Here is a 24,691-nt window from a genome sequence, read left to right as displayed (position 1 = left end):
GTGAAGACAGAACCAAAGTAATTATTCAATTGGTCTGCCATGTCCTTGCTCCCCATAATCAATTCACCTGTTTCTGTCTGTAGGGGACCTACATTTGCCTTTACCAGTCTTTTCCTTTTCACATATCTATAAAAGCTTTTCCAGTCCGTTTTTATGTTCCCTGCCAGTTTTCTCTCATAATCTTTTTTCCCCTTCCTAATTAAGCCCTTTGTCCTCCTCTGCTGAACTCTGAATTTCTCCCAGTCCTCAGGTGAGCCACTTTCTCTGGCTAATTTGTATGCTTCTTCTTTGGAATTGATACTATCCCTAATTTCTCTTGTCAGCCACGGGTGCACTACCTTCCTTGATTTATTCTTTTGCCAAACTGGGATGAACAATTGTAGTTCATCCATGCAACCTTTAAATGCTTGCCATTGCAAAACCTGCCAAACAGAGCTCAATAGTTAACAAATACAACAAAGGAAAAAAATATTTTCATCATTTCCGACATTGACTTTTTTAATGAAAATATCTTAGTCCCATTTCAATCAGTAAAATTTATAAAGATAAATAAGAACTGAAATGACAACTTTAGAAAAAGTCTATTTACACTCAGACCCACTTAAGATTAGCACTACCATGGACAGGAGGAGGAAGAGAAATAACACACATGGAAAAAAAAAACACACAACAGTCAGATAAAACTTCTGTAGCCTTCTGGTAAGCCTCAGGCTCGCTCAGCTCGGTTTCGTCTCGGGGGAGCAGTCTCCGGCTCTGCCAAACTGGGTAATCGAGTTTGTGTGGATGCTGTGTGATGTTCCCCACACCGCCAAATAACAGACAGTTCACCATATGCGATTAAATGATTACACTTCGTGAGTACTTCTTGGTGATGGGTCAGTAGGAACAAAGACAATCAAGGCGCCAAGTCAGTAACTCCATCAGTTGTGTGCAGAAATAATTCGTTGGAGGTCACGAATCAGGTATCCTTTCCTCCAGTCGATGTCCTCCGAACTCCGCCGACCCTCGAATGGGACCACCCTCGGTGGTCGACCAAAATACTCCTCACGAGTCTGTCCTCGTCTCCTCTCCTTGCCGAAGACCCTGGGCCTGAAACTCCTGCTCGGGGTCTGTTCAGTCGCCCAGTTTACAGCATCTCGCGGGTCGCGTCTCCTCTCTCAGTCCCCATCGTGCCTTCTGAACAAAGCCCACAAAACACAATAGCTTTCACACACAAGAAAGAATAACATCTATTCTGTTGCTTAGCAATGGCACTCCAAAGTCAAGTTATCTATGATTATAACCCAAATATGCTGCTAGAGAACCCCTTACATCAGCAGTTAATATTACAGAGAAGCCATTTTATTAGCCGTAGCAGTTAACATGAAGAAGAAACCCCTTACACTCCTAAGTATGTATTTTCATCAGAAATGAACAGGATTCAACGCTCCATGTCTGTATATGCAATTGTGATAAGAAATACAGACCAGAAAACTTAAATGAGAGGCTAACTCAGAAAAATAAATCATCAACATGGAAGAAAACATTAACCAGTGGAATGATTTTGACCCTCCATGGGAGACATCCCAACGATCTGAGCAGACTAGATATTGGCAAGGAAGTATCGAGTACAGGTGTCCCCCACTTTTCGAACGTTCGCTTTACGAAACCTCACTGTTACGAAAGACCTACATTAGTACCGTTTTCACTTTCAGAAGGTGTTTTCACTGTTACAAAAAAAAGATTCAACGCGCGATAAAAAATCAGCGCGTCCCGAGCAGCCGCTCTCCCCCGGATTCGGAAATGCTTTGCTTTAACACGTGCCTGTGAGCAGCCGTTTGCAAGATGAGTTCTATGGTATCGGAAAAGCCTGAAAGAGCTCATTAGGGTGTTACACTTACGGTAAAAATAGACATAACTAAGCGTTTTGATCGTGCTGAACGAAGTAAGGACAATGTGAGTTTGGCTTCCACAGCTGACGAACATGATGTTGAAGAGGTTTTGGAATCCTATCACCAAGAACTGACAGATGAAGAGCTGATGCAATTGGAAGAAAAAAGGATAACAATCGAAACCGAATAAGTAATGATAAATTACGACTTTAATTTTGAAAGGGTACGTTGGATTAGGGGATATTTGCAGGACGGTTTGAGTCCTTATTAAAGAACTGTGTGATAGAAAAATGCGCGAGGCTCAGCAGTCAAGCAAGCCTTCCACATCAGCCACAGCAGACGATGAACCTCGACCTTCGACATCGAGGCGGGCAGAGATAGAAGGTAAAGAGCTGCCTGCTCTAATGGAAACAGGTGACGAGATGACACCCCAGTGTCCCACCACCCCAAGCCCTAGGCCATGGACAGATACCGATTCGCGGAGAATGCAAAGCCAGCCGGGAGGCACACAGCACAAGAAAAAAGCCAAAATAAAAATGCTAATTAATTGGGTGCCGACACGTAATTGTCAGCCCAGATCAGAGACGACGCAATCGGAAATCGGCACTCTTCTGGGCCGACAATAACGGGTGGCACCTAATTAATTAGCATGTTTGTTTTGGCTTTTTTTTTTAAGATGTGCTGGATGCCTCCCGGCTACCGCTGGACCGCTGCGTTCTTCGCGGCAATGTATCGGGTTGACGGCCTGGAGGGTGGGGGCCACGACACCAGCCAACCTGCATCGATTCAGTCTAACACACCATCATCTGTGTGCTCTGCACTGTCTTCCCAATTCCAGTAAGTGATACTACACTGTACATACATTATTTCTACTTTACATCGGCTGTGTATTTTTAAGTGTTATTTGGTAGGATTTGGCAGCTTCATAGCTTAAAGGTTACTGGAGAGCGCTTGCGCGTGTTTTTGCCAACAGCGTTTGCGTGAGATTTTCTGCCGACGGCGCTTGCGTGAGATTTTCGCTACGGAGAACAGTTCTGTAATGATTGTGGAAAAGTATTTCTACTTTATATAGGCTGTGTATTTATCATATCATTCCTGCTTTTACTAGGTGTTACTGTTATTTTAGGTTTTATATGTTGTTTGGCATAATTTGGTAGGTTATTTTTGGGTCTGCGAACGCTCACAAATTTTTCCCATATTAATAAATAAATGTTAATTCCTTCTTCGATTTACGACATTTCGGCTTACGAACCGTTTCATAGGAACACTCTACCTTCGGATGGCGGGGGAAACCTGTATCTAAACTGAGAGTTGGAGCTTCTTCCCAGATACAGAGGGATTCCTTGCAGAAGTACAGGACAAGGTGGTTTACAAAAAAAAAAATAAAAATACGTACAATACAAACAAACAAGCAATCCATGCAGAAACTGCCAAGAGAAACCAGACACAATCAAACTCATTCCAGGATCCTGCAGCAGTTTAACTCAATCTGATTACCTATGCAGCTACAATCAAGTGGCAAATATCATTCACCAAAATCTTGCTTTAAAATACAAACTTAGGAATGACTTCATCAGAGCACCATAAAGCCTGATCCAGATCGGGACAGAATCTCACAATTTATATGATAACCAATACATTATTACACAGAGGGTAATCTTAAATAACCATCCGGATATAATATTATGGGATAAACAGGCAGGAACAACTCCCTCAATAGATGTAACCATTCCCAACACACACATGTTCCTCGACCAGTGGAGCATCTCACACCAGATATTGTTTGTGTCGTCAGTCAGACAAACAAACTATTTTCTCTGCCAATTAGCCTCCAAGTGTTGCTACTCTGTCATTCGTTGCCATACCCCACTGCTGATTCCCTTCTCCTCATCATACGTTCTTACCCCGACCATCGTCCAGAGCCCCAAACTCTGCCCTGTGCAGACCCGCCTCTGGTTTCTGACCCTGCTCCATTGAACATCTAACTAATGGTTTCCCATTCTGCTTTCAGTCTTTAGAGGACAGTGGTGTTTTCAACAACCCTTTAGAAGCAGGGAAAATGACCGATAATGTGGAAATAAGACCTGAATAAGGAGGTTAACTACCAATGTCATTCTTCCTCAGCCCAGAGAGTTGAGAGGCAAAGAACATCTCAGACAGAAGTGCAGTCAGCTCAACTTCTTCAGTCTGCAGAAAATTCAAAGGAAGCGTCTTCACCCAAGAGTGGTGACTGGAACCCATCCCACAGGGAGAGTGAAAGGAGAAAAACAGTGGAGGATTTTAAAGGACTGTTGTGGATTACAATCACTGGCAGTGTCCAGCTGGCCTCAGTTGACTCTCTACTGTACACTAGGTGTGTTATAAATTCACTAAGTACTGAAGACAGAGTTCAAAATAGAACTGATTTATTTGTCTCAGATCCAGAATATTAAACTCCAGTCCCATTAAAGGTGAATATGCAGCAGAAGAAACTCCTCCCATGCCCAGTGACCAGGGTGCAGAACTGGGAGTGGTGAGCAGCAGCAATAATTGCAGAGTTCAGCACCGACAGTCTCTCTCAAAATTGCATTCAGCAATGGTGATAGACAAATATCCAGCATGCAGCTTATTGAAACTTTCTCCCCAGTGTGAACCTGGTAGTGTGTCACAAGGTTAGATTACTGAGTGAATCCCTTCCCCGTTCACAACAGGTGAACGGCCCTCTCCCCAGTGTGAACTCAATGATGCATATTTGGTGGAGATGGCTGAGAGAATCTCTTCCCAAAGTCTGAGCAGGTGATCAGCCTCTAACCAGTGTGAACTCGCTGGTGTTTTGGTAGATGAGATGATCATGTTAATGCCTTCCCACATTCACAGCAGGTGAAAGGCCTCTCCCCAGTGTGAACTCGCTGGTGTGCCAACAGATCAGATGACTGACTGAATCCCTTCCCACAGTCTGAGCAGGTGAATGGCCACTCCCCAGAGTGAACTGACTGGTGTCTCGGTAAGTGAGATGCCTGAGTGGATCCCTTCCCACAGTCTGAGCAGCTGAACAGTCACTCTGCAGTGTGAACTCGCTGGTGACTCTGTAGGGTGGATGATCGAGTGAATCCCTTTCCACAGTGTGAGCAGGTGAACAGCTTCTCCCCAGTGTGAACTCGCTGGTGTGTATGTAGGTGAGATGACTGAGAGAATCTCTTCCCACAGTCTGGGCAGGTGAATGGCTTCTCCCCAGTGTGAACTGACTGGTGACTCAGTAGGTGAGACGATGTGGTGAATCCCTTCCCACAGTCTGAGCAGGTGAACGGCCTCTTCCCAGTGTGAACTGACTGGTGTGCTTGTAAGCTAGCTAACTGTGTGAATCCCTTCCCACAGTCTGAGCAGGTGAAAGGCTTCTCCCCAGTGTGAATTCGCTGGTGTGTCTGTAGGTTGGATGACTGAGTGAATGTCTTCCCACAGACTGAGCAGGTGAACGGCCTCTCCCCAGTGTGAACTGACTGGTGTCTCCGTAGGTGAGATGCCTGAGTGAATCCCTTCCCACAGTCTGAGCAGGTGAACGGCCACTCCCCAGTGTGAACTCGCTGGTGACTCTGCAGGTGGGATGACCGAGTGAATCCCTTTCCACAGTATGAGCAGGTGAACGGCTTCTCCCCGGTGTGAACTCGCTGGTGTCTCTGCAGGTTGGATGACTGAGTGAATGTCTTATCACAGACTGAGCAGGTGAAATCCCTCACTGCAGTGTGAACTGACTGGTGAATCAGTAGGTGAGCTGATACGGTGAATCCCTTCCCACAGTCTGAGCAGGTGAATGGCCTCTTCCCAGTTTGAACTGATTGGTGTCTTCTGAGGTGAAATGACTCAGTGAATCCCTTCCCACAGTCCGAGCTGGTGAATGGCCTCTCCCCAGTGTGAACTGACTGGTGCCTTCTGAGGTGAAATGACTCAGTGAATCCCTTCCCACAGTCTGAGCAGGTAAATGGCCGCTCCCTGGTGTGAACTGACTGGTGCCTTTTGAGGGGAAATGACTCAGTGAATCCCTTCCCACAGTCTGAGCAGGTGAACGGCCACTCCCCAGTGTGAAGTCTCTGATGTACCTTTAGTTTAGATGAGCAAGTGAATCCCTTCCCACAGTCCGAGCAAATAAACGGCCGCTCCCCGGTGTGAACTCGCTGGTGTCTCTGCAGGTTGGATGACTGAGTGAATGTCTTATCACAGACTGAGCAGGTGAAATCCCTCACTGCAGTGTGAACTGACTGGTGAATCAGTAGGTGAGCTGATACGGTGAATCCCTTCCCACAGTCTGAGCAGGTGAATGGCCTCTTCCCAGTTTGAACTGATTGGTGTCTTCTGAGGTGAAATGACTCAGTGAATCCCTTCCCACAGTCCGAGCTGGTGAATGGCCTCTCCCCAGTGTGAACTGACTGGTGCCTTCTGAGGTGAAATGACTCAGTGAATCCCTTCCCACAGTCTGAGCAGGTAAATGGCGGCTCCCCGGTGTGAACTGACTGGTGCCTTTTGAGGGGAAATGACTCAGTGAATCCCTTCCCACAGTCTGAGCAGGTGAACGGCCACTCCCCAGTGTGAAGTCTCTGATGTACCTTTAGTTTAGATGAGCAAGTGAATCCCTTCCCACAGTCCGAGCAAATAAACGGCCGCTCCCCGGTGTGAACTCGCTGGTGAGCCATTAGTTCAGATGACCAAGTGAATCCTTCCCCACAAATTCAGCAGATGGCCAGCCTCTGCCCAGTGTGAACTGAATGGAGTGTCCACAGGTGGGAAGACCGACTGAATCCGTTCTCACACACAGAAAAGGTGAATGGCCTTGTCCCAGTGTGAACTTGCTAATATACCTTCATATGAGATGACTGACTGAATCCATTCCCACTGTCTGAAGCAGATGAATGGGTTCCCCCCTGTGTAAAATTACGAGAATGCCAGTCGGTCAGATGATCAAGTGAATCCCTCCCCACAGTCTGAGCAGGAAGGATGATCGAGTGAATCCTTGCTCCACTTCTTAAATATCTGGTCAGAGACAGCAAAATTGGCGTATTGTGTTCGAGATTCCCATAGACAAATTCCTTGTCATTTGTAACCTGTAAAAAGATTTACAAAATCCATCAATGGGTGTAGGACAACATTTCAGATGAGATCACTTGAGTTGTCAAGGTGTGATCTGGCATCACACTGTTACAGTGAGGTTCAACACAATTTGGAGGGAGAAATCATCTTCTAACTGGGCATAGTGCTGGTATCTGTAATGACCATCAAACTCTCTGATGCTCTTCCTGTCTCTATAAGAATGGGGTATTTCTGCTGTCTCCAATCTGTGACCTGGCTCAGTCTGACTCTCTCCATTGGTATTATTCCCTGTTCCCACTGAGCTGCATGGGATTCTGGCCCCGCAGTAACTGAAACACTCTCATGCAAATAGCCAGCAGTGCATTCCACGCACCCACCAAACTCATTGTGAAAAACTCACCCCTGACATTCCCTCGGTACCTACCTCCAAGCACCTTAAAACTATACCCCCACGTGATAGCCGTTTCAGCCCCGGGAACAAAAAATCTGGCTATCCACAAGATCAATCCACAGCATCATCTTGTACAGCTAAAAAAAGGCTCTAAACATAAACAAGGAAATCATACATTACTTTGAGGATTTGTTAGCAGTATACAAAGTTATGAGGGCATAGATAGGGCAAATGCAAGCAGCTTTTTCCACTGAGGTTGGGTGGGACGACAACCAGAGGTCATGGGTAAGTGGGAAAGATGAAAATTTAATGGAAACATTTGGAAAAGCTCTTTCCTGCAATGGTCGTGAGAGTGTGGAATGAGATGTCAGCACAAGTGGTGAATATGAGCTCAGTTTCACCATTTAAAAGAAGTTTGGATGGGAGCCTGGATGGTAGGGGTCTGAAGGCGATGGTCCTGGTGCAGGTCGTTGCATCAGACAGCTTATGTGTTTTTTTCAGCTTTGACTAGATGGGCCAAATAGCCTGTTTCCATACTGAACCTCTCCATGTTTTTTATGACAGAGAAACTGGCCAAACTTTTTTGGAAGGGAAAAGGTAGGAGTGACAAGCAGCAGCAATGGCTGGAGTTTCTGGGAGCGATTCGGGAGGTGAGTGATCGATACATCCCAAAGAATTGGAAGCATTGGAAAGGCAGGAGGACACAACCATGGCTGAAATGAGAAGCCAAAGAGAGGGCAAACAAAATAACAAAAACTATTGGGAAGCTTTTAGATATCTACAAATGATGAATAAAAGAAAAGTCAGATGAGCTCGGGGGGTGGAATTATGATATTGTAGTCATTAATGAGTCTTGGTAGCACCCAACAGTCTGAGACATTTAGAGGAACAAAATATCCGAGGCCTCAATATCTCTTGAACACCAAGGTACCCTGCACCAGTTACCTTTCAACTATTATTTTGGTAGGCACATACAAACTAGACACCCTCAAAATTTCACTTCTGAAGGCCTCCCTCTTACAATTAATCCTTTGCCAGAAAACAGCCTGTCCCAAACGACACTTGTCAGATCCTTTCTGACACCATCAAAATTGTCCTTTCTCCAATTTAGAATCTCAACCTATGATCCAGACCTCTCTTTTTCCATATTTACTTTGAAATTTATGGCAGTATGATCACTAATTTCTGTCACCAGCCCTGGATTATTTCCTCACAGCTTATTGCACACTTCTGCATCAGGAATTCTACGCAATGATTAAGGGCACATTTAACAAACTCTACCCCATCTACTTTTACAGTATGGGAGTCCCAGTCAATATATGGAAAGTTAAAATCAGTTACTGAATCAACCTTTGTTTCTTGGCATGGTCTGCCATCTCTCTACAAATTTGTTCCTCTAAATCCCTCAGACTGTTGGGTGCAACCAAGTCCCAGTAATGGTTATGTCATGGTCCGGTCTGTGAAGTCCACATTCCGGTTCATGGTCTGGTCCGTGGACTCAGGACTCTGGTTCTTTCAGCTGTCCCTCGTTTGGTTAAATTAATCATAGGCACCTGATTCGAATTTGGGGCTTGCAATGTAAGTAGCATTGGGGTCGAGTGTGGGCGGCTGGTTTGTCTTGTCAGTCCCCCTTGGAGCAACCTGCTGATGGAAGGCAAGTGAAACCATTTGTGATCTCTAGGCCTGGTTGGAGGACCACCACTTCATGGAGCCTTGTTACCACTCATTTTAGAGTAGTCTTTGTGGTACGGATTTGGCTGTTTCCCGGGCCAGCTGAGTGGCCATCAGCCACTCTGAGCTAGGTAGGGATCCGGGTATTTCCGTGGCCAAGCTCCGAGAACCCTAGCCTCGACAATCCCGCAGCCAAGCTCCGAGAACCCAAGCCTCGACGACCCCGCAGCCCAGCTCCGAGAACCCAAGCCTCGACAATCCCGCAGCCCAGCTCCGAGAACCCAAGCCTCGATGATCCCACAGCCCAGCTCCCAGCCTGCAAGCCAAGCTCAAGACCCAAGACCCCAGCCTCAAGCCAAGCTCAAGACCAAAGGCCCCAGCCTCAAGCCAAGCTCAAGACCCAAGGCCCCAGCCTCAAGCCAAGCTCAAGACCCAAGGCCCCAGCCTCAAGCCAAGCTCAAGACCCAAGGCCCCAGCCTCAAGCCAAGCTCAGTCCTCTAGACCCCAGCCATATCCTGTCCTGAAGCCATGTCATGTCCTTGCCTGGTTCTGGGGTCCAAGCCCGAGGCAAGACTCAGGTTCTGTGTCCTTGTCCAGTCTCAGGCTCGGAGTACAAGCCTTGTCTCCTAGTCCATGGTTCCTAGTCTTGGTGCCGCTTTCCCTAGCCCAAGTCTGCATTCCTGTCCCTGCTCCTGGTCTGAATCCTGTCACATCTCTACTCTAGTCAAGTCCAGATCCTTGTACTTCAGTGTCTGTGTCTTGCATTTTGGTCCGTTCCCAACGCCCCATTGTGACAACAGGAGACAGATAGTTGGTCATTGGTTATACCAGGTCTCCCATCAGAGATACTGGGAAATTAAATTCAGTTAGCAGATCATCTCAAGAGAGAAATATTGAGAACTCACGTTCACCATTTGGTCACAGACCAGACATGGATCGGGGTATTAAAACAGAATCAGAATCAGGTTTATTATCACCGGCATGTGACGTGAAATTTGTTAACTTAGCAGCAGCAGTTCAATGCAATACATAATCTAGCAGGAAAAAATAATAATGAATAAAATTTAAAATAATAACAATAATAATAAATAAACAAGTAAACCAATTATGTATATTGAATAGATTTTTTTTTTAAGTGCAAAAACAGAAAGACTGTATATTTAAAAAAAAAGTAAGGTAGTGTCCAAAGATTCAGTGGCCATTTAGGAATTGGATGGCAGAGGGGACAAATCTGTTCCTGAATCGCTGAGTGTGTGCCTTCGGGCTTCTATACCTGCTTTCTGATGGTAACAGTGAGAAAAGGGCATGCCCTGGGTGCTGGAGGTCCTTAATAATGGACGCTGCCTTTCCGAGACCCCGTTTCCTAAAGATGTCCTGGGTAATTTGTAGGCTAGTGCCCAAGATAGAGCTGACTAGATTTACAATCTTCTGCAGCTTCTTTCGGTCCTGTGCAGTAGCCCCTCCATACTCGACAGTGACGCAACAAAGCAGACCACAAGTTTACTGAAATGATGTGTCTCCTGATCCTCAGCCATTTCCAAGGCTGGCAATGTTCTCGGCTCAGTTACAGAAAACAGAGTTTGGAAAATTCCCCTCATCTACTTTCCGCATCGAGGGGGGAGTTGATAGCTGCCCTGCCAAAACCTGAAATGTTATATCATCACACAATATCTGAAATCCCGGAAATGCTCTTATCACCTGTTTCTGAATTTTATAAATGGAAGTTGGAGATCTCTTTCACCTCTAAACAGGCTCTGATGTGCAACAAACCCTGAGCCTGGACTTTTACTTAAAACAACACCATTGTCACATTCCTGCTTGTGTTTCACTCTCAACCTGCTGATTCAGGGTCTCCGGCTCTTTTCACTCAGGTGAAGCTTTGCCTGGTGAGCGGAGTCATTCGACCATTACTGGTGTCAGGTTCCTGTGCTGGAACTGTTGGACTGATCAATTACACAAAGCCGCTTTACCAGTGCAATCATTGACACTGCTTGATGAAACTTTTCTCTGTCCTGTTAGCACCTGTGTAAGTTTCTTCATCTGACCTATTGCGCACCAACAGGGCAGATGTTTAATGATAAAGATCCCAGTGAACGTACCTGTAGCCATTCTGATTCTGACTGACGATTGTTGATTGTCGTCGTCTTGTTTACACTTTGGTCACGGTGCAGGACAGCTCCACCTGCTGGTGATGCCCTGAATTACACACAACAAGCAGACAGTGAGTCAGAGAGAGTAGGAATACTTTGCAAATGTGACAGTATCGCCATCCCCTGTATCAGAGCAGCAGTTCACTTAGGGACCAAACATTCCCTGTGAACTGTTACCACGTCTGCATGTCTGAACAGTGATATTTGGCGAATCCTACTGATAGAGTCACAGAGCAATAGATAACAGACACAGACCCTTCAGCCCAACGAGACAATGCTGACCACAGTGCCCACAGAGATGGTCCCAATTTCCTGTGTTGGGCCCATTTCCCTCCTGGCCTCTTCACACCATCTAAACATCCCAAATGCTTCTAGAATTATACAATTGTGCTGCCTCATCCACTTCCTCTGTCTGTACCCACCACATCATCACCAGCCTCTGCATGAAAACGTTGTTGCTCCTGTTGGTTTTACAATCTATTTACCACTCCTCTGCCCATTTAGATCCCCTATAAACTACGATAATCTTCACTGTGAGTACCATCTACTAATTTTGTGTCATCTGTGAACTTACTGGTCAAGCTTGCACACTTGCATTCAAATCATTGCTATCAAATAACAAATATCAAATGTCCCAAATTGTAGTTTTGTGGTTCACCACTAGTTACCTGCCTCCATTCTGAGGAGAAACCTTCAACCACCACTCTTTGCTTGCTACCTTCAAGGCAATTTTTAAATCTGTCTAACTTTCTCTCCCTGTACCGCATGAGACCTTATCTTCCAGACCAAGCTGTCATGAGGCATCTTGGCAAAGGCTTTACTGGAGTTCAACGTACAACATCCACTCCCCCACCCTCCCACCATCAAAAAGCCAAAATGGCAAACCATAATAAGATTATGCTTCTCCAAATGCTGTCCTCAAGTATCCGTTCCAAGGGTTGGCCCACCCCTGATGTAACACTCATTGGTCTATAATCCCCAGGATTAAACCCACTGGGTTTATTGAATTACAGAACAACATTTGACAGCCTCCAATCATGTGTTACTACCCCTGTGGCCAGAGAGGATACAATGATCATTGTCAATGCCCCGTAACCTCCCCCCTCACTTCCTCTGGTAACGTGGTGTATATTGGTAGATTCAACAACATCTCTTTCTTAACGTTTCCATGCTGCTATGTTATCATCACAATCACGGTCCATCTCATTGGTAACTCTGAAGCAAAGCATTCATTGAACACCTCGCCAATCACCGCATCCTCCAGGCACGTTTCCACCTTTGCTCCTGAGTAGTTCTAGTCCTACCTTCAATCTATTCACCCTCCTCTTCTTCACCCACATGTAGAACGCCTTGAGCTTTCCTTTATCCTACTTCCCAAGGACTTCAAGTTCCCTTTGACTTCTAAGTCACTTCTTAAGCTCCATCCAGGCTACCTTATAATTCTCTGGAGCCTTGCTTGAATGTTGCTTCCTAAACCTAAATAATGAGTCCTTTTCCCTGTTGCTTAAATGGTCCCATCTCTTGTGAACCACGGTTTGTTTATATAAACATTCTTTCACTTTTTGTGGAACAAATCTACCTCGAACTGCATTGAAGTGTTCCTGAAACAGCCTTCACAGTTCCATTGTGCATTTCCCTTTAAAAATGTTTTCCCAATTTACACTCCCAAGTTGCTCTGAATACCATTGTAACTATCCATCCTACAATTAAATACTGCCTTGTATCGTCTGCTACTATCCTTGTCCATGACTATGATAAAAGTTGGGGTGTTGTGGTCACTATCTCAAAAAGGGTCACTCATTGTGACATCTGTCACCTGACCAGCATCATTGCCTCATACTAGATACAGTATGGCAACTCCTCCAGTTCGCCCATCCACATACTGTGTCAAGAATCCTTCCTGGACACACAACACATACTGCCCCATTGACACATTTTGGAACAAGGAGGTGGGATCAACATCAGGAAAGTTGAGATCAACAAAGATAACAACCTTGTTGCTTCTGCACCTTTCCCAACGCTGCCAAGTTATCTGCTCTCATTATCCCTGTGGCTTTGGGGAAGGCCTATAGAATACTCACAGAATGATAGCCCCCTTCCTATTTCTGAATTTCACCCACATTGATGTCCTCTGTTTATGTAGCTGTGATACCATCCCTAATTAGTAAGACAATTCTCTCCCTTTCACCCCCCCCCCCCCATATGTATTATGAAACAACTAAAACCTGGAACATCAAATACCAATCCTGCCCTTGTAACAGTCAGGTCTGTGTAATGGTGATAACATGTACCATCCATGTTCTAAGTTACTTTTATTCTTAATACTTGTTGTATTGAATTAAACACATTTCCAACTCACGACCTGATGCCCTGTCCACAACCGATCCTTCCACAGTCTCTCTGAACGTTGCATCTACCTTTATATCAACTCTTCTATCATCTGACCAAACATTCCGGTTCCCATCCCACAATGACTGAGTTTAAACCAGCCTTGGCAGCTCCAGCGGACCTGGCTGCAAGAACATTTGTTCATCTCAAGTACAGATATAACCCATGCCTTTGGCACAGGGTCAAACGGGAACATAACTTCATTGTAAAACCTAATTCTGCTTCATCACAGATCTGTAGGTTCTGACAATTTATTAGTAGAAAAGTACTTGATGACGACAGGGTTTGTAAATGTAAATTATTGATTAGCATTTGCTAGTTAGGACTGAATGAAATGTGGTGCTGGGACATTTGTTTTCAAGAGGGTTTGCTCTTTGCAGAGGTTTGCTCAATCATATTCTAGAGGGCAACTATATCATTACAGCTTGCAATAGACGGAGGAAGCAATGACATGTTGCTGTAGTTCATGGTAATTCCACATTTCTGCAGTCACTACAGCAGGAAACAACTGTGGCGTCTTCTGAAGGGAGGAAATTCTCAATGCATTTTGAGATAATTGTGACCTAACACAGACAAGCAAGGAAACATCAGAAATGATGTTTGAAATGAGCAAACAATATGAGGGAATGTGCATGGCTTCACAGAGCTGATGCTGACAGCACATTAGTAGATCTGGAATGATTGTAACTGGGTCTGATAGAGGCATAAATGGTATTTCTAGGCTTATTATGTCTCACTTCAGCTATTTCCTACTTCTCATGGTACAGAAATGTAATGTCTAAAGGACTAGCGTTTGAGTAACTGAGACTCACCAAACTTTCTCCTGAGTGAATCAATGGAAACTGTGATTCAGAAGGGTTCCCTTCAGTTGGTGCTCTCAGTCCTCGGGCTGTTTCATTGTTGCTGTTCCCTCATCTTCAGTTGTGGTTTTGTTCCAGTCATGGGCTTTTCTTCCAATAAATCTCTCAGCCCAGATCTAACTTTAACCGGAGAGATAATGAAGCACTTTACTAATACAAAGGAGAACAAAGCATTAAACTCATTGAAATTTAAATTTTGAACACATATATAAGTATCCGAGTAAAGAAATCTGTAACTGCCCCTCACACTTTACAAAGCCTGACATGGGATTCAAAGGAACACAGACAAAATGCTGGAGGAACTCATTAGACCAGGCAGAATCTGTATGTCAACTCTACTATCTTCCATAGATGCTGCCTGGCCTGCTGAGTTCCTCCAGCACTTTGTGTGTGTTGCTTGGATTTCCAGAAACTTCAGATTTTCTCTTCTTTGTGATAGGATACAAAGAAATCTGCATTCAGTCATGGTATAAGACACAAGTCATAATACATAGGAGTAGAATTAGGTGATATGGTCATTCTAGTCTGCTCCACAATCAATCATGGAGGATTATTTTTCTATTTTTCTAACACTGTATTCTTGCTTCCCTGCTATAATACACAACCTATTCAGCAATCCAGAACATGAATATACCCAGCGATAGCCTCCACCACCCTCTGTGGCATCAAACTCCACAGATGAACCAACATTTAGCTAAAGTAATTGCTCTCATCGCCGTTTTAATTTAAAGTGAAGTCTGTTTATTCTGAGGCAGCACTCTCAGATCCCAGACTCCCCATCTAATCAAGACACCCTCTCCATTCCCACTGCATCCAGATTTGCTGTTGTTCAGTTGGTGTAAATAATCACCCCCAACCTAACTTCTCACCTCACCCCCCCAAACTCCAACCACCATCCCTCTGAACTCCACTGAACACAGGCCCAGGACCATCAAATGCTCCTCGTGCATAAAGCTTATTCCTCAGATTATTCCTTGAACCTTGTTAGCAACAACCATACTGAATACATTTCCGGGAAAAACAGGACAATTGCTCCCAAGATAATGCACTGGTAAAAGCTCTGGTTTCCTTACTCTTCTATCAACTCTCACAAAACGAGCGCTGGGGCATTGGTCCATTCGCAGGAGAATTAAAATGTTTCAGGGTGAATGTAATAAAGAGAAACTGGAATCACTAGAATCACTCAGCAGGTAAGGAACATCTGTGGGGAAAGGAAAAATGTTAGCGATTGGGTTTCCTGACCTTTCGTCAGAATGGATTCAAACATCATCCAGTTTTTAGTGGAAAATCTTGGGTTGTTCTCCATGGAGTGGTAGGGACTGAGGGAAGATCAGATAGAGGTTTATAAGATTATGAAAGACATAGATAGAGTAGACAGGGAGAATCTTTTCACTGTTTAGAAATGTCTAATACCAGAGGACATGCAATGAAGGTGTGAGGGAGTGGATGCAAAGGAAATGTGAGGGTAAGTTGTTCTACTCAGACAGGTGTGGATGCTTGGAATGCGCTGTCTGTTATTGTGGTGGAAGCAAATACATTGGAGGCTTTTAAGAGACGTTTAGATAGGCACATGGGTGTGAGGAAGATTGAGAGTATGTGGACATTGTGTAGGTAGGAGACATTAGTTTTCAGGGGCGGGGGTTGACTTACTTTTTATCTGGTTTGGCACACCATTGTGGCCGATGCACCTGTTCCTGTGATGTTCTGTTCCATGTTCTGTTCTATCTTCAGCATCTTTAGTTTCTCTTTGACTCCCACCAGCAGATAGACTGGTGACAGTGAGGGGGAATTTCAAAATGTCAATTGAATTCTGAAACCCCTGTCTTTCTCTACTGGTGCAAACAGACAACAGCGTATTTAATCACAGCCTCTCCCTGTGAGGGATGGAATGGAAACTCATTTCCTGCTTTGCTTCCAAAGGAACTTCAGAACCAAACATCTGAGCACAGAACAGAAATACCCACTCAATATCTCATAAACCCGGACAACCTGATCCCCTGATTCATTTTATCTGGGTGAAAACATGTGTGATATCCCAGAATCCATCCTCTGAGTGTCACAGCCCACACCAAGAGCCTCGCACATCTTTCCCACATCTCACACTGAGAGATTCACGCTACCAATATCCAGCCCCCGGAGACGTCTGCTTCACTGCGGAAGGAGGAACATCCAGCCACATCTGTAAAAGCACCAACGTAGACCGAAGCCCAAACACTACCAGTTCCATATTCCTGGAGCCCCCATCCCAAGATTGTATCGCAAGCACCAACTCTCCCAGGGCTCTTTGCTGCCGGTAATATACGGCAGTGTCTCAGTGAATGCCAGTTCAATCTTCTTGCTGCGTGGGATCTCGCCCAGCACAGCTGGCTGCCATATTTCCTGCAGTGTAGCAGGAACAAAATATAAAATCGTAAAGTAGAAAATGCTGAGAACTCAGTTCATCAGACTACATCTCTGAAAGGACAAATGGTGGAAGACCCAGTTTCAGAACTGAGACTGTCCGAGATGCTGCCGATCTGCTGAGTGTTTCCAGTATTTTCTCCTCCTTACTTTAAATTTCCTGCAACTGTAGTATTCTCTCCCTCTTCATTTTAATGCACAGATAGTAACTGATTGTAAAATATCAACAACACCCTAAACTGTAAATGCCACCCCACCCCAAACCATTTGTTAGTTCTCAGTTCATCCTGACCCTGGTGTAATACATTCCATACAGTCAATGCTCACAGCATCCTTTCCTCCCACTATCATTCTGTTACATTTGCTCCTGAGGCCACTGTCTCTATGCTGAGAGGCGGTGACCACAGAGTGCAACACTTGCTGTAGCTCTGACGGGCTGTTACCCTGGAAACGGGGGAAGTGGCTCACCGAAAATAACCGAAAAAGGCAATAACAAACATCAGATGCTCTGAGCTCCATTATTACAAAGATTAACACTGCAGCTACTTTGTAACGGTGAAACTTAAATTGAAGTGGCTGCTTTTACCCTGCCACTTACTGTATTCAATTAAACCTCTGGTAGCTCCAGCTATCAAAAACCCAATCCTGGAAAAGATGCAAAACAAAACTTCACAATGAAGACAAAGTTTGAAAGAGAGATTGCTGAAATATATCATTGCAGCAATGGTACTGTATACAGGCTAGGCAGAGGTTGAACAAGATAGTATATATATATATCATTGAGGTGATGGGATACAGGCTGGACAGAGATTGAACAAGATGATTGATATATATCATTGAGGTGGTGAGATACAGGCTGGACAGAGATTGAACAAGATGGGCAGGAGATGAGCAGATGGAGCCAGATGGGAGAAGGGGATCAAGGACGATCTCTGATGGTCCTCCAGCAAAACACAGATCCTGAAATAATCGTACTCACGAGTAGCTAACAGATTCCAGTAGTATACCAAAGCCAGAACAAACAATAAGAACTTTGGTATATGCCCTTTTCCACTCTACAAGCTTCATCAATGCTTCGCAGAAAGTATCCCATCCGGGTACTTCACACCTTCATCCGGCTACTGCTTTTCCTTTAACTGAATGAAATAGCGGAGAACTGTGGACACAGCTGAGTACATCATAGACACCAACCTCCCCTCCATGAACTCAGTCTACACTTCCCACTGCCTCAGTAAATCAGCCAACTTAATGAAAGATCCCCACAACCTGAACATTCTCACTTCTCACCCTCCCATCGGGGCGAAGATAAAGTAAAACAGAAACATCCCACCAGGCTCAGGGACGGTGTCCATTCTGCTGTTAAGAGAACCGAATGTTCCCCAACGGGATGAGTGGACTCCTGACCTCACAGTCTAAATCGATGTGATCTAGCACCACATATCTACCTGCACTGCACTTTCTCTGTAACCATAATGATTTGTTACACTGGTATTGTTTTACCTCAATGTACTGCTGTAATGTATTGATCTGTGTGGATAATACAGAACTCACGGTTTTCACTCAACCTCTGTACATGTAAAAGAAAATAAAGATTCCCCATTTTAATCGTGTGGAAATATTAGACAGCCTGGGTTGCTCCTCTGGAAATTCTGGAGGGAGTGTACATAATTGTGAAAAACCCAGATAAATGAACAAGACTTAATACTCTCATTAACCGGGCCAAGTATCGGGAAACACTGTCAGCATTTCGGCAAGTCGTAGCAATGGGAAGAAAATGGAAATAAACTTCCCAGTCCCCCGAGAGGACGTGAGAGATCTGGATCTCACTGTCCTGTCTGAACGGGGAAAGATAAAACTACTCATACACGTGGATCAGTGACCCAAGGGTGCTATTACTCTGTTTAACCCTCGCTGTCTGCAAGAACACAACGGGACGAACGGCCGCTTGCAGTCTGCTGGAAATATGTAAAACAACTATCGATCCAGGTGAAGTTTGGATCCGAGACCGGGCCGTGTGATGGAGATAAAGTTCCCCAGGTACAACTCACCGGATGTGATCGGTCTCGGCATCACCACCTCATCCCGCTCCTGGGACCAGAGCACCAGGGGCTGAGCGGCGGCCCATCTCAGGCTGTTCCGTGTGAAGGTCCCACAACTCGGACCGACCACAAGGCCGCCAGTTCGAGGAAGTTAGCGGAACTCACCGCCAAACGGCAGGTCCCCGCTCCCCCCGGGATCGGCTTCAGTACTCTCCGATGGGAAATTGTCGGTCTCGTTCACCCTGGTGACCGGCCTCAATACTCACCGACGGGAACTTGCTCTATTTGCCCCGCAGACAGCGATACGATCCCCGACTCCCCGCCGACCATCCGCTTCAACAGAGAACGGAAAGAAAACCAGCGTCCATCCGGGGACTGTGAGGGCGGGGCGGGGCGGGGCCTCGGAATGCTGCAGATCTGCGTTTAACGGGAGCGAGACACGGGATCACGTGACGGCTGGAGGGTCTCCCACGTGACCCGGTGACTCCGCCCCTCACTCCTCGATCATGGAATTAATTTCCATCTTCTGCAGCCCCGTGTTGCCCCAACCACTCACCTCCCACCCCCGTCACTATTTCCACCTTCCCACCTCCCCCTCACCTGGATCCACCTCTCACTCCCCAGCTCTTGCCCCATCCCCACCCCTCACCTCTTTTCTCTGACTATTTCCCGTCCACTCTCAGTCCAGAGGGAGGGTCTCGGCCCGAAATGTTGACGGTCCATTTCCCTCCACAGATGCTGCCCGACCCACTGAGTTCCTCCGGCAGTTTGTTCTTTGGTCTGTATAACCCGTGTTAGTGTGGGGAGCGGGATTTTACACCATATTCCAGGTACAGTCTCAACAAAACACAAATAATTGTCACTTTGCCCGGACCATTGGCCCCGCTTGCAGGGCAACAGTCTGCCGGTGTTTGCCCCCCAATGTGGTGAATCCCTCTGCTCGCCACCACCGTGGGCTCAGACATTTCCACAGATGAGCCCCTCCTGTCCCCACCGGGACAAACATCCTGTCCGCCCCCTCTCTCACCGTCTTCATCCTTTCAATAAAATCCCCCTCTCCCTCCCCGGGGAACCGGCATCAAACCGACGGGCCGAGCGGTCTCCTCCTACCTCTCAGCGACACATCAGACTCCGGCCGCAGGAGACGCTTCACAAACGCCCCAACTTCCCTCGGAGGGAAATGGAAATAAATCAGAAAGCGGACATTTACTTTGGGATTTGTTCCGTTCTGACGGGGATTTTGTCCTCGCGCGAGCTACGGACTCAGCGGGGGTAACGCCCTCTCGGCTGGTCCGTCTCTGCGACTGGTTGTAACCAGTGATTGACATCGCTTAGCACCAATGGGAATAGCGCAGCTCCTGAATCCTCTGTTGACAACGGTGGGGGAGGGACTGGTCACGCGATTGGTAGCCCAGCCGTTAAACCGATAAAGCTCGAGCTCACCAGCGCGTGGGTGACGTGGACACCGCGCACGCGAGGGCAGACTCCAGTGTGGGGAACCCATGTGTGACGTCGGGCGCGTGGGTGCGCCTTGTGACGTCACCTGTGGGGGAGCGCTCGTATTTAAAAAACACCTGAATGGACGTTTGGTTCTTGGTTCTTGATCCTCCAAAATATACCGCATGGAATTTAACTGGAGGAGGCGGATGGTGGGCTTAAGAAGGAGATTTTTGAAGAAGAAAAGCTGCCTTAAATTTAATTGGGTTCGGTTGTGTGACTGTGAGGATTAAGAGTATTCCATGTTTTCAGACATCCCACCCTGCAAAAACTCATTTCAGGGAGGTAGCACCATCAATTTGCGGGAGACTTCCGGGGGAGGTGGGATGTCTGTAATAGAGTAGCTCCTTAGCAGCTAGCCAGCTAGTTTAAATAATGTTCGCTATGCTAATGAACGAATGACACCTGTTAAACTCACCTCAACATGCCTTTTACAGTCTTAACCCACCATGGGCAATAGAAAAGGCACTGTTGCAAACAGCGCAGCGAGCAACACTGTCATTATTTTGAGCCCTATTAGGCAGGGGTACACTTTAGTGTAGTCTAGGGTGACGTACGTTTTATATATTTTTTTGCAACACTCTGCCATGGCGCGCTCTCTCTCTCGTGGTCGCTCGCGGGCTCTCTCTTGCTTTTCTCTCGCTCGCTCGCTCTCAAAAAAATTGATTTCCGTGATATTGTATATAATTTGCGGGCATCAGGGAGCCACTACTAATATGCGGGAGACTCCCGGAACTTCCAGGAGAGGTGGGATGTCTGTGCTTTAATTGTGCGGGGGGAAAATGAATTGCTGTACACATCTGACTTGCCAGTTAGTATTTCAAGTTGAGTTGAGTGTCCTCTTCTGCTCCAAATAGGTTTGCGTTTGATGTAGGATTGGTAGTCTATGTCGAGTCGACCATTTAACATTTTGTGAAAACAGGTCAGGCGGTGTACTTCACGTCTGTCTTGCAGAGAGTTCCACTTTAATGAATTTAAAGGTTGAGTAACACTGGCTTCTCTCTCATAGGTATTTGTGACAAATCGGGCTGCCTGTCTTTGGTCTCGCTCGATGGAAGTAGTGTTTTTGTTTGTGTTTGGGTCCCATGCAGCAACTGCATATTCCAAATGTGGCCTAACAATGGGGAGGTACAACTTCTCCTTAACTGAAGCTGAACAATGGTGAAAATTTCATCTCAAAAAATTTAGGACTCCTGTTGCATTCACAGTTGCATGATGCATCTGAAGAACTGGCTCCTGTTCTGCATTTTATTTCCAGCAGTCACTCGACTCAGGTGACCTTTCCTTGGATTGGAGAAAGGCAAACATCATTCCTCTTTATGATTTCAGTGGGACATTAATAAACGGGCAGACTATTATTTAAATGGGGAAAGAATTCAAAGTTCTGAGATGCAACGGGACTTGGGAGTCTTCGTACAGGATACCCTTAAAGTTAACCTACAGGTTGAGTCAGTACTGAAGAAGGTGAATGCAATGTTTGCATTCATTTCTAGAGGAATAGAGTATAGGAGCAGGGATGTGATGTTGAGGCTCTATAAGGCGCTGGTGAGACCTCACTTGGAGTACTGTAGGCAGTTTTGGTCTCCTCATTTAAGAAAGGATGTGCTGACGTTGGAGAGGGTACAGAGAAGACTCACTGGAATGATTCCGGGAATGAGAGGGTTAATATATGAGGAACATTTGCCCGCTCTTGAACTGTATTCCTTGGAGTTTAGAAGAATGAGGGGAGACCTCACAGAAACATTTTGAATGTTGAAAAGCATAGACAGAGTGGATGTGGCAAAGTTGTTTCCCATGATGTGGGAGTCGAGTACGAGAGGGCATGACTTAAGGATTGAAGGGTGCCCATTCAGAACAGAAATGCGAAGAAATTTTTTTAGTCAGAGGGTGGTGAATCTATGGAATTTGTTGCCACGGGCAGCAGTGGAGGCCAAGTCATTGGGTGTATTTAAGGCAGAGATCGATAGGTATCTGAGTAGCCAGGGCATCAAAGGTTATGGTGAGAAGGCAGGGGAGTGGGACGAAATGGGATAATGGATCAGCTTGTGATAAAATGGCGGAGTAGACTCAATGGCCCGAATGGCCGACTTCTGCTCGTTTGTGTTATGGTCTTAATCACGGGTTTCACCACTGTATCCAGTGTTGTGTTTTAAAGTCCCCTGTTATGTGTCCGACAGTGCCGTGTTGTTTGTGGAGTGGGCAGCGTGGTGTTTGTCCACACACAGTACATTAGTCAACAGAAAACCTCTCATCCCTGCAGTCTCTGTCTCCTGGTAAACTCCACACCCTGACAATGTGGACCATAGCACCCCTTTCTCTCAGAGTCAGGGGATCATTCAGACAGCTGATCGCTGAGAGGAATTATATTGATTGGTCATTAAAGTTCACCCAGATTCGTGTGGACGGATTTGATGTGGAGTTCGGGGTGGCACAGTGAAAGGGCCGGACGGCCGAACTCTCTCCGTTGTCCAAACATCCTTCCAGGTGAGGCGACACTTCACCTGTGAATCTTCCGGGGTCGCCCGTTGTGTCCGCTGCTCCCGATGCGGCCGCCTCGACACTGGTGACACCAGATCCTCCACAGTTGTGCGGGGTAGGGTTGTTTTTATTTGGGGGGGATCGATGTTATTTTTCCCTTTTGTGCGGGAGGGGTGGGTTTTGGGGGTTGATGATCGGGATGCCGTTCTTTTTGATGGGTGGGGGGGGTGGGAGTTTGATTTTTCTCTCTGAACGTCTTTCATGTTCTTTCTTAATTTTGTGACTCTCTGGAGAAAAAAAAACAGAATTGTTTACGGATACCCGCTTTGATAATAAATTAACATTTGAACTATTCGCTCTGAGCGGGACTTCCCGGAGTCAAACATTTTCATTCCGATTCCCATTCCTGTTTGGACGTGTCAACTCATCGCCTCCTTTTGTGCCAAGATGAGGCCACCCTCAGGGTCCAGGATCAGCACCTTGTATTCCGTCTGAGTACCCCCGTCCCCAGCCTGATGGCTTTCTCCGTGAATTGTCGCCTTGTCGTTGTGGAGAAACTTAGAACCATATAACCATATTACAATTACAGCACGGAAACAGGCCATCTCAGCCCTTCTAGTCCGTGCCGAACGCTTACTCTCACCTAGTCCCACCGACCTGCACTCTGCCCATAACCCTCCATTCCTTTCCTGTCCACATAGCTGTCCAATTTAACTTAAAACGACAACATCGAACCTGCCTCAACCACTTCTGCTGGAAGCTCGTTCCACACAGCTACCACTCTCTGAGTGAAGAAGTTCCCCCTCATGTTACCCCTAAACTTTTGTCCATTAACTCTCAACTAATGTCCTCTTGTTTGAATCTCCTCCATCCTCAATGGAAAAAGCCTATCTGCGTCAACTCTATGTATCCCCCTCATAATTTTAAATACCTCTATCACGTCCCCCCTCAACCTTCTACGTTCCAAAGAATAAAGACCCAACTTGTTCAACCTTTCTCTGTAACTTAGGTGATGAAACCCAGGTAACATTCTAGTAAATCTTCTTTGTACTCTCTCTATTTTGTTGACATCTTTTCTATAATTCGGTGACCAAAACTGTACACAATACTCCAAGTTTGGCCTCACCAATGCCTTGTTCAATTTCAACATTACATCCCAACTCCTATACTCAATGCTCTGACTTATAAAGGCCAGCATACCAAAAGCTTTCTTCACCACCCTATCCACATGAGATTCCACCTTCAGGGAACTATTCACCATTATTCCTAGATCCCTCTGTTCTACTGCATTCCTCAATGCCCTACCATTTATCATGTATGTCCTATTTTGATTAGTCCTACCAAAATGTAACACCTCATATTTATCAGCATTAAACTCCATCTGCCATCTTACAGCCCACTCTTCTAACCAGCCTAAATATCTCTGCAAGTATTAATCCTTTTAATACTGTCTTAAGATTTTGGAAATATTCTCTGTAATTTTTATCAGCAAAATATTACGTCATCTGGTTAACACTGAGTGTCTGGACAGCCTTGCAGCACCTGCTCCATAGCTTTCTGTCAGTGTAGGCACAGATGCGATTCCAAAAATAAGCCTATTACAGGTATCCCCCGCTTTTCAAACGTTCGCTTTCCGAAACCTCACTGTTACGAAAGACCTACATTAGTACCCTGTTTTCAATAACAGAAGGTGTTTCCACTGTTACCAAAAAAATCAGCGCGTGATAAATGGCAGCTACGCGCCCCGAGCAGCCGCTCTCCCCCGGATTCGGAACTGCATTCTCGCCGGCATTGCTTAAACACGTGTCTGTGAGCAGCCATTAGCAAGATGAGTTCTATGGTATCGGAAAAGCCAAAAAGAGCTCGTAAGGGTGTTACACTTAGCGTA

The 24,691-nt window shown here is 45.9% G+C and overlaps 1 protein-coding gene across 8 annotated transcripts; it reads right to left on the bottom strand.

Annotated features, from left to right (window-relative positions):
• Nucleotides 1-471: 471 nt before the first annotated feature.
• LOC134341497 (zinc finger protein 420-like) lies at nucleotides 472-20,073 on the bottom strand. Of its 8 annotated transcripts, none has more exons than XR_010016773.1 (6): nucleotides 19,939-20,064; nucleotides 19,095-19,245; nucleotides 14,342-14,509; nucleotides 11,091-11,187; nucleotides 6,701-6,943; nucleotides 472-1,176 (listed from the first exon to the last, which is right to left on the bottom strand). XR_010016773.1 is itself a non-coding variant. In XM_063039364.1 (6 exons), the coding sequence occupies exon 6, from the start codon at nucleotides 6,533-6,535 to the stop codon at nucleotides 4,907-4,909; it is 1,629 nt and encodes a 542-aa protein (XP_062895434.1). In that variant the 5' UTR covers nucleotides 6,536-6,943; nucleotides 11,091-11,187; nucleotides 14,342-14,539; nucleotides 15,463-15,590; nucleotides 19,095-19,245; nucleotides 19,939-20,068; the 3' UTR covers nucleotides 4,260-4,906. The 8 variants fall into 8 exon arrangements, 7 of the variants coding, with proteins under 7 accessions (XP_062895434.1, XP_062895433.1, XP_062895430.1 ...); XM_063039364.1 differs by lacking the exon at nucleotides 472-1,176 and adding an exon at nucleotides 15,463-15,590 and having other exon boundaries at nucleotides 4,260-6,943; nucleotides 14,342-14,539; nucleotides 19,939-20,068; XM_063039363.1 differs by lacking the exon at nucleotides 472-1,176 and having other exon boundaries at nucleotides 4,260-6,943; nucleotides 14,342-14,539; nucleotides 19,939-20,067.
• Between the last annotated feature and the right edge of the window lie 4,618 nt (nucleotides 20,074-24,691).

Source organism: Mobula hypostoma, unplaced genomic scaffold, assembly GCF_963921235.1.
Source record: "Mobula hypostoma unplaced genomic scaffold, sMobHyp1.1 scaffold_100, whole genome shotgun sequence".
In the NCBI taxonomy this organism is placed as follows: Eukaryota; Metazoa; Chordata; class Chondrichthyes; order Myliobatiformes; family Myliobatidae; genus Mobula; species Mobula hypostoma.
Note: the sequence above shows the minus strand (reverse complement) of the source record. Positions and strands in the feature narration are given on the sequence as shown.

Coding starts and splice junctions, on each gene's coding strand:
- LOC134341497 (XM_063039367.1), bottom strand. CDS start 6,535: ATGGCTCACCAGCGAGTTCACACCGGGGAGCGGCCGTTTATTTGCTCG.